The sequence below is a fragment of the Penaeus monodon genome, chromosome 10, assembly GCF_015228065.2.
Source record: "Penaeus monodon isolate SGIC_2016 chromosome 10, NSTDA_Pmon_1, whole genome shotgun sequence".
Classification (NCBI taxonomy): domain Eukaryota; kingdom Metazoa; phylum Arthropoda; class Malacostraca; order Decapoda; family Penaeidae; genus Penaeus; species Penaeus monodon.
Window position 1 is genome coordinate 19,140,688 of NC_051395.1, and position 10,053 is coordinate 19,150,740.

The following is a 10,053-nucleotide window of genomic DNA, read 5'->3' on the forward strand; positions in this document are numbered from 1 at the left end:
AGCTGATCTTTAACTGATACTAAAAGCATTCATAGTTCACAAAATCAGTTATATTACAGTATATGTATATCTTCTTTCCAGATCTGTTGCTGTAAAATCTGCAGTTTTGTTCATATTCTTGTATGCTGCCTGAGTGTGATTATGAGAAACTCCAAATGTGATAGTAGCACTGGACCTTTGAAACTCAGCCTTGTGTGGTTGAGAAATTGGAAGGCCTCCCTCCATCACCCAACTCACAAAAGGGGTTAAGGGTTCAGTTCCCAATGCCTCAGCCTCTCGTAGTGTGGCTTTTGTGCGAGTGTGATACAGAGGATCTGTTTAACGTTTCATTATCACTTGGCCTTTCCCCAGTCAAAAAGGAAAATTAGTTGCCTTAATTGGTTTTTATAGTGCCAGCATTTGTGACTTGCTGAATTATAATGTAATACAGTGTGTACATGCAAGTACAAATGCTGATAAAATGCTGGTTATAATCCTCATGTAATGTATCAATAGTCTTCTCAGAGATCTGTCTTTCCAAAGGTTAGTATCCTGTAGTATGAGCCAAAAGATTGCTTTACAGATTTAACAGGCAAGAAGAATATTATGACTGTGTTATAGCAGTGTGTTCTGCTCTCCAAAATAGATATTATCCATATTCTAAATAATTCTATGACAGTAGATTGAATGCAAAATGTGCTAGTTATACTTGTGCTAAAATATATACAGAATAATTGACAGTTGTGTACTATTAACAGTGAAAGAAATATGTATAATATATATAAATATATATCACCTCCATGTTTTAATGTTATAAAGTTGTCCTTACATGGATTAAATTGAGCAAGACCAGTGTTTTATAAAGAAAAAGAATCTGTCATATACTGAATGGGTGCTAGTTGGTGTAGCAGGCTTGCCATGAATAATAATGAAAGAAAATTATATAAGTACAGGTCCCTACAATCTGAAATGAATATAAAAGGCTGCGGTGCATGATAATTGACCAACTTCAATCAGTAGTCATATTGAGAGTGACCTGTTATTTTAGGCTCAGATGATATTTTGGGTGACCTTGGGGGAAAACATTGTTTATCTGTAAGGGTTATGAACCAGTCCATACATAATATACATGTATTGAATTTGGTCTTTTTTAAGTTTTATGAGTACAGTATCTTTTGATTGTGGTAAAGATAACTTTTTGGGCTTGGTGATAACTGACAGGTTATGCTAAATGACCATTCACTAATAAAACCATGTTCTCCACTACATAGGCAATCCCCGCTTGGGAATTCAGCTTCATGGCTGCTACTCACAAGTTATAGTGAAATTGTATTTTAGACTTGTTGATAACCACTAATAGTACTATATTCACCAGCTCTACTCCATTCTACATTTCTATCTATAACAATGTGTTTCTCCATCATTTGCTTTGACAGATACCATGTATAAAGTCATTATCTTGTATTTTTAGGTATTAGGAATTGCTGTATGAAGTCATGTTTTCCCATCTGAGTAATTTTATTTATGTAGATTAAGGTTTTTATATTTGAGTTGCATTTACCCACGGTGCACCAAACTTTAAACAAAAAATTATAAAAACTATAAAAGTTGGCCCACTTGCCTTTGTTATAGTCTCATTTATATTTTATTAAATGCTCAAAGATATCTTTCCCATTTGCTTTTATGTCTTATTCAGTTTCATGTCTAATGGATGTAATTCACAGATACAAGATGGTTACAGTTTCAAAAAGAAAATGAAATCTCTATTAGTGGCTTCCTGCCACATCTAACCATGTTTCTTATGCCATTATAAATAACCCAATCCTGTACACTAAAATTCCTTGTATTTGTAAAAGTGCTATATGTGGTATAAAAATCTACCAGTTAATAAAGACAGCCTTTTTTTAAAAATCCTTCAGTTTATAGGGTGTTATAAGTAGAAATATAACATATTTTACTTGGTAATCCTACATTATTCAGTGTTTAATTATATGGCTAGGTTGATGCAGTGTACTCAATTAAAGCAAATACTGTGATTAAAAAAAAAGCAAGATGTACAAAACTTTTAAAGATAGCAGTCTCAGGAAAAGAATGATATGTAAGACCTCAGAAAGAAGCATATTATTACCAAGATACCCTACAAAAGTAGTTATCATTTGAGTACATTGCTATTTCCAGCCTAATGTATACCTTTGATTTTATTTTGAAATATAGTCCATCAATCATTCATAGTAATGTACCAGTGATGTATGCATAAAGTGGCACTTGCAACACATCTATTGTCACTTGGGCATATATATTGTAATTTCCCTTCCTGTGTGACTTCAAGGTTTCATCATGCATTTATAGATATATTTTATACTCAAATATCCAGATTATGAAAGGACATTATTTCAGATCTATTTCTATGACAATTATTGGTGAGCTGTTCACATTCCAGGTTTCCCCACATATCTCAGTTTATAGATTCATGAAACATCCCCATGTATATGGAAAAAAGTCTCTATGGTACATTTCAATGCTCCTGCCAATGACCCCTCTTGTAGTTGCTTTTAGCAGTTATTAATTACTTACCCTCTAATGACTATGTATTATTATCCCCATCTATATTCTCACTAATGCCTAAAATTTCTATCACCGTCCTAACAATGTTGTTTCATAAAGAATGTATTCAAATATTTGACTTCTTTAGAATTTAGTTCCCTTCCAGAGTAAACTGCTTTTGGTAAATGGTAAATATGATACTGATAAGAGATTGGCCTAATAAGACAAAGATTTTAATTCTTAGCCCCCCCCCCAAAAAAAAAAAAAAAAAAGAAAGAAAGAAAGAAAAAAAAAAAAAAACGAGTGATAACTTATCTAGATTTGCAATTGTGGTGATATGAGTCCAAAGCATTTTTTTTTTTTGAGGGGGAGCTCCAATCATATATGATGGTTGCTTGACATAGTTATGAATAAGCTATTCAAAGCCTATTTGCTGTACAGTGAAGAAATATGAACATGTAGTCCTTAATAGAAACAAAGAAAAATGTCAGGCCACAGCTAAAAGAAACAATGCAGTAATGCTACTTGTTTAAAGAAAATTAAGACTGTGCAACAGTCATGCTTGTATGCATATTTGTTTCATAACAAAGTTATACTAATCTATTATCATTCTCAAAAATCATAGAATTTTGTTCTAATTAACCCTTTGCAGACGGGTGGCATGTACGCACATGCCATGGCATGGTGGGACCATCTGCCGGGGGCACGTACACACATGCCATAGTGTATGTATGGACATGCCATGAGTTTTTTTTTTTGTTACAATCACGGCAAAAGATTATTTTTCTGCCACTGAAAGTGTAATTAAGTCAGTTTTAACACTTTTTTCATTTTTACCATGCAAAAAAAAAAAAAAAAAAAAACAACAACAACAACAACGATTTCAACTCCATGATGCCGCACACTGCTTATTTTATTTGGAATATACACCAAATAATGATCAACTATGGAGTCTATATAACAACAAAAATATCCTTCTGTCTCAATTTAGGAAGTTTGGCAAGCAGAGACTAGAAAATAATGAAAACTGAAAATACAACATATCTTCGTAGTATTACGGAGAAACGGCATGGGTTGCTGGTATTTGGCATGAGTGGTCGCGCATGCTAGGGCGACGATATAAGCCCCCGGCAGAGAGGCCCCAGCCTCTATGAATACTACCTGTCGGAAAAGGATTAATCATTCTTACATTTCATGAACTATGATCCTCAGTAGAAAACAAGTAAGAATTTCTGTATCAGGACTCAGCAGTTTTTTCACTTCAAAAACACGTTATGCTAGAATGTTGAATGATGTATTTTATCAAGTATGTACAGCTTGATGCTCTTCTTGTTTCCAACAAGCATTTGATGACTTATGTTGGCCTGCAGTTAGTTGTGAATTTATTTTGTAAATCACAATGAAAAAATATGGTCATTAAATTTTTAGTTTGCATACCTATGGCTTGCGTGAACAGGAGAAATTACCTTGGCCATCTTATAGAAAACTATATAAGTTATAGTAGATATATATGCATATACAAGTTTAATTAATATTAAGTATTTTCAAATTTATTGTCATGTACAAATAAAATTTTATGTTGATAATACCTTATGTAAGTGCTTACCTTACTGCTAATTTTACACTGCAAAAAGAAACTGCTTGTTGAATCCAAATGTAAGAATGAAGGCCAATTAAATTATATCATAAGGTATTAATTAATATTGATATGAAGTAAAGTCCAAACTGTTTACCTCCTTAACTTGGAATTTACATTGAGAAGGTATAATGATTAGCCTCAATTATCATGTACATAAAATAAAAGAACAGAGAAAAGAGAAGAGGCTAGATAGATAAATACATACATTCTCAGAATGATATGTACAGTCAGAAAAACAAACTAATATGAAAAACTGACGCAGAGGTGTGGAATAGTGAACCAAGGTAGTTGGCACTGTAATCTGGTGTTAACATAAAGACGTATTTAGTTCCTCATTGACCACAAATAAAGGTAATGATAGTTTTTTCTGACTCTACATACATACATATACTTAGACAGATGGACAGGTAGATAGATAGGCAAACAGATATAGATATAGAAAAAAAAAATCATGTGGCACCTACTAGTTCAAAAATCATTACTGTAACCAACATGTGACATAAACAATAACACAAACAAACTACCCTACATACCTTTACTAAGATCTGCTCAAGGAATCTAACTTAACCTTAACTAGACTAAAATGTGAACTGTCACAAAACAGTGATTCAACTGTATTAACCTAACCCTAATATTATCTCAACTCTGCCTGTCAAGCCTAAACAATCCAGCCAAAAGAAAAGTAGATCCTTAATATATATTACCTTGTATAGTTTTACTTTCACAAGTTTACTTTTATGAATTTGGAATGAAGACAATTGATAAAAATTAGATGAAAACTGGAACTAAAGGTGCTAGGTTCTGGATGTTTAGCACCACCAAGAAACATGGAAAATTTACAGCTCTTCTTATACTTACAAAATGACTGTAAAAGAAGAATGTAAAATATTTTCATGTTTATTTATTTGTGGAATGGTTTCTGAAGCTAAAAAAAGTAAAAACTTGCTTGAGAAGTCTAGTTATTTTTATTTTTTTATTTTTTTATTACTTTACTTCACCTGGTATATCATCAAGCTGCATTCAGATTTTAAAATATTTTCATGTTTATTTGTCATTAGCCATCATATTTCAGGAGATATGTCAGTTGAATACTGTTCCTAAAATGTTACTCCATATGGAGTGCAGTGTGCCTATTCTAGCCTATTCCTCATTTATTCCTTCTACCAGTGGAATGATATTACAGAACTAAAGATATCAGCATTGATATCCAATGACAGCCAATTTGCTCAACCCACCTAATCCCATGTCCATTGTTATTGTGGGGGTGTTGAGGCTTAATGTTGGATTTCGTCCATACCTTATGCCTTTCACTCGGATCAATCCATTTTGCATGGTCTTTTATTCTCCCCCTTTCCTTTTCCATATCTTCTCCAATCCCTTCCCCTGTCCCATTCCTGAGGTGTGAGAGCTGTACTGAAAGGATGGAAGGCTGACTCTGTGCCAGTCATGAACAGCCTCAGGAAGCCACAGACACTGTATTCCCAGATGGTTAATCATCTGGCCCTTATTCCTCATGTTGACCCTGAGGGGTAGACTGTTTATCTTCCTCAGAAACTGCATGCTTACCATGGCCAATAATGAAGATTTTGTACCCTTATTTGGGGCATTGAGTCTTGTCCCCTTATTAGCTTGCCTCTGAATCTAACTTCTTTGGCTTACAGAACCTTACTCTCCTTTGATCCAACCACTGCTACTGCACCCCCCTCCTTGAGACTTGATATCAACTCTACCTAGGTTATAACTCACCATTCAAAAGACTCCCCTTCCTCTCTCCCATCATGCTCCACCCCATCTCCTGCACAATCTTCCCATTTTACTATTCTTAATTGTTATGGTCATCCTCCCTGCAATACCTCACAATATACCCCTCCCTCTTCCTCCGGTCCTCGTCTCTCTGCCATTCCCACTTCTTCAAACCTTTTGACAACCCAAGTGGGATCAATTTTTTGTATATTTCCCCCAACAGCCCCTTACTCCGACAATACCCTCCTCTTCCACCAATGCCTTTGAAACACAAGCAGGCAAAATTTCCTTCTGCAGCCCTTACAATCATTCATGCCTTGTCACAGTTACATCTGAGTCCCAGGCCCATACTATGTACCCTGATTAACTTCACTGGTAGACCTGCTCGTGCCCAACCCCACTCCTCCCTTAACCCTTTCCCGATGGGTAGTATTCATAGTGACCCGGGCCTTGCTGCCGGGGGCTTATATCGTCGCCCTAGCATGCGCGACCACTCATGCCAAATACCAGCATCCCATGCCATTTCTTCGTAATACTACAAAGATATGTTGTATTTTCAGTTTTCATTATTTTCTAAAGTCTCTACTTGCCATACTTCCTGATAAATCGAGACTGAAGGGTATTTTTGTTGTTATATAGACTCCATACTTGATCATTATTCAGTCTATAGTCTGAATAAAATAAGCAGTGTGCGGCATCACGGAGTTGAAATCGTCAATTTGTTGCTGCTTCTTTCTTTTTCTTTCTTTCTTTCTTTCTTTCTTTCTTTCTTCTTCTTCTTCTTCTTCTTCTTCTTCTTCTTCTTCTTCTTCTTCTTCTTCTTCTTCTTCTTCTTCTTCTTCTTCTTCTTCTTCTTTTTTTTTTTTTTTTTTTTTTTTTTTTTTTTTTTTTTTTTTTTTTTTTTTGCATAGTAAAAATGAGAGTGTTAAAAACGACTTAATCACACTTTCAGTGGCAGAAAAATAATATTTTGCCGTGATTGTAACAAAAAATAACTCATGGCATTTCCATACATACACCATAGCATGTACATACATGCCCCCGGCAATTAGTCCTGCCATGCCATGGCATGTGTGTACATGCCACCCGTCGGCAATGGGTTAATACTTGTACCAGAACTGTCTCCGTTTCCATGGCTGATCGCCCTGTCTACAGCAAGGATTGGTTAGCCTGTAAAGATGACCTGCTTGCCTGCCTCATTGACTATGATGCACAATCAATACAGTGCTACACATTTCCTCACAGAGGCCACCATAAGTCCCACATCAATATTGCCAAGATTGCCTTCCACAGACATGACATTTTGGTCATCCCACAAAGCACCATCGCTCCACAGCCCATTGCCTCTATGTGTGCAACCTGGTCATGACCATTCAAATTACCCTGCACAATCACAGTTGTGCAATTGTGGTGACTCCCATAATTTATTTTTATAGGAACTGCCCTGATTACAAGTTTGAGTCTGAGGTAGCAGTTCTCAGATACAAACTTGGCCTCAAAATATAACAGGCCAAACAGAAAGCCCACTGACAAGGTTTTTCTACCACTCCCCACTCCAATTCTATCCTCTCCCTTAAACCCAAGTTGTCTCTACATCTTCCTCAGTACCTCTTCCCCACTACTCCTCACCTTCCCAGCTCTACTTCCCCAATCCACATACTCCAATATTCACAACTCCCCCTATGCTGCCCCTCCTCTTCTCCTACCCATTGTACCAATCTAAACATTTCACCCAGACTTCTCCTACAACATCCTCTCCTACACCTACATCTTCTACTCCTCAGATGTCTACCTCCTCTTCACCTCCTCAAAAGAACTCCATTTCCCAAACCTCCCCACCCAACTCCCCTCCAGAAATCCTTGAGGACATCCAAAACTTCCCAAGACATGACTTTCTCATCCATTCTCTCTCCTTCCCCAAATCCTTCCTTTGTTGATGAACTTGATATTACACCTCCTTCCCCTTCCTCCTACTTCTCTGACACCCATAATGGCTCTTCTGCAGTGGAATATTCAAGGTTTTCATTCTCACAGACCTGAACCTACAACCCATTCATTGTCTCCAAGAAACTTGCCTCATACATCCTCCTTTACTGATCCCCAATTATCATTTTGTATCACCCCCTCACTCTCTACATCCTCTATACTTGTCCATCAAAAACAACAACAACAACAACAACAACAACAACAACACTATTACTACTACTACTACTACACCTCCCTCTCAAACCACTGTCCTTTGCACAATTATTTGCATCTTTTTTCACTGCTGGATCACATTTGTCTCTCCTACTTCCTATGCCCCGCTCCCAAACCCCCCATTCTGGTGCTTTGGCATACTTTTACCTCTCTTTTTAGTCTTCCTCTTCCACAATCATTCTTCTATTCCATCTCAGACATGCTTTCAGATTTCACACACTGACCTGACAGCAGCCTTTACTGCTGTCCCCAAACATCCCGACCATATACATCCCAATGTGTTCCATGGTGGAACACTTAATTGAAGTGTGCTGCATGGAACAGTTATTGCTACAAGTGATACATACCCAGCCAGTCATCAGCTCTTATCACATTTTTCTTCTGCTTACCCCATTTCTGCCTTATAGTTGTCCTGCAACAAACATGGAGGCCCTGAGAAACACTACCATATGCTCTGACATCCCATAACAATCTCCTTGTCCTTACTGGCAATTTTCAACATTATTTAGAAAACTGGAAATTTTCCTTTCCAATGGCCCTTATCCTACCTTTCTTGAAACACATTAAATCTGGCACCCACCCTCAAGATTTCCATCCCATAGCTCTCACTAGTTGCCTATACAGATAACTAGAAAAATGGTAAACCTCCGCTGAATGTGGTTCCTTGAATCCCACATCCTCCTCTCTCCTACCCAGTTTGGATACCGCAATGCTCAAAGTACAGAGCTGATTCACTCACACACTTTGAAACATATAATTTAAAAAAGAATGACCTGTTAGAGCCAAAATTACTTAATTGCCAAAATGCAGTAAAAACTTTCAGTGGAAGTATCAGATTATAACAAGGTAGAAAAAGTAGTGTCATGTGCATACTCTGTCTGACTTTCATTCTCTCTCTCTCTATCCCAGACTTCCTCTCTCCCTTTAAATACAGGGATTAGAGGGTGGATGAGAGAGTGGATCATTCTCTTGAGACATGTTTATGAACCTTTGGATGTCTTCAAGAGTTTCTGGAGAGAAGTTGAGTGAGGAGGTCTGAGAAACAAAGGTTTTCTTATGTTGAGGAGAAGAGGGAATAGATGTCTGAGGAGCAGATGGAGAGATGGGTGTAGAAAAGGATGAGTAGAAGATGGAGTGGAACATTTAGATTGTCTGGTACGACAGGAAGAGTGAAAAGGAGGGGGGAGGGGTAGGCACCAGGGAAGTGGTAGAGCTTGGAGTATCTGGATTTAGACTGGAAAAGGAATTTGACTGGGGTGGTTTGGGGTAGAGGGAAGAGATACTGGGGGAGATGCTGAGACATCTTGAGCAGATAGGAGGGGAGCTGACTGAAGTACAGTTTTGGAATAGGTAGAAAGAGAAAAACTATATCGGCATGCTTCTTGTCTGGCCTCTTGTAGAGTGAGGCTTAGTTTGAATCTGATAACTGCTACCTCAGATTCTAGCTTGTAGACAGGGCAGCTCCTATAAAATACATTATGGGAGCCACCACAGGTTGTGCCTAAGTTGGGCACATAGAGGGCAGTAGGCTGTAGAGTGACTGTGTTTGGCTGGGTGGCCAAAATGGCAACTTTTCTGACATTGACAGGGAAGGGGTCGATATGGTTGGACAGGACAGGACGCTCCACCAATATAAACTTCATGGGGAGGTCATGTCTACGTAAGCTAATCTTGGCAATAATGGTGTAGAACTTGAATTGGTCTCTGGGAGGAATAGTATAGCATTGGACTGCCACTGCATCATAGTCGATGAGGCATACAAGCAAGTTGTTTTCACAGTTTGACCAGTCCTTGTCGTAGACAGAACAATCATTTGGAGAGACAGAAACAGTTCCGGTACAAGTATTAACCCATTTCTGACGGGTAGTATTCATAGAGGCCCAGGCCTCGCTGCCGGGGGCTTATATCGTCGCCCGATCATGTGCGACCACTCATGCCAAATACCAGCA

General features: G+C 37.7%; 1 protein-coding gene across 1 annotated transcript in view; it reads left to right on the top strand.

Annotated features, from left to right (window-relative positions):
• Positions 1-1,871, top strand: part of LOC119577909 (serine/arginine repetitive matrix protein 2-like) — a gene marked incomplete in the record, with an annotated part of 115,942 nt that extends 114,071 nt beyond the window's left edge. Inside the window, 1 exon segment of the mRNA XM_037925575.1 lies at positions 82-1,871. Within this exon segment, the coding sequence (XP_037781503.1) occupies positions 82-95 (14 nt within the window).
• Between the last annotated feature and the right edge of the window lie 8,182 nt (positions 1,872-10,053).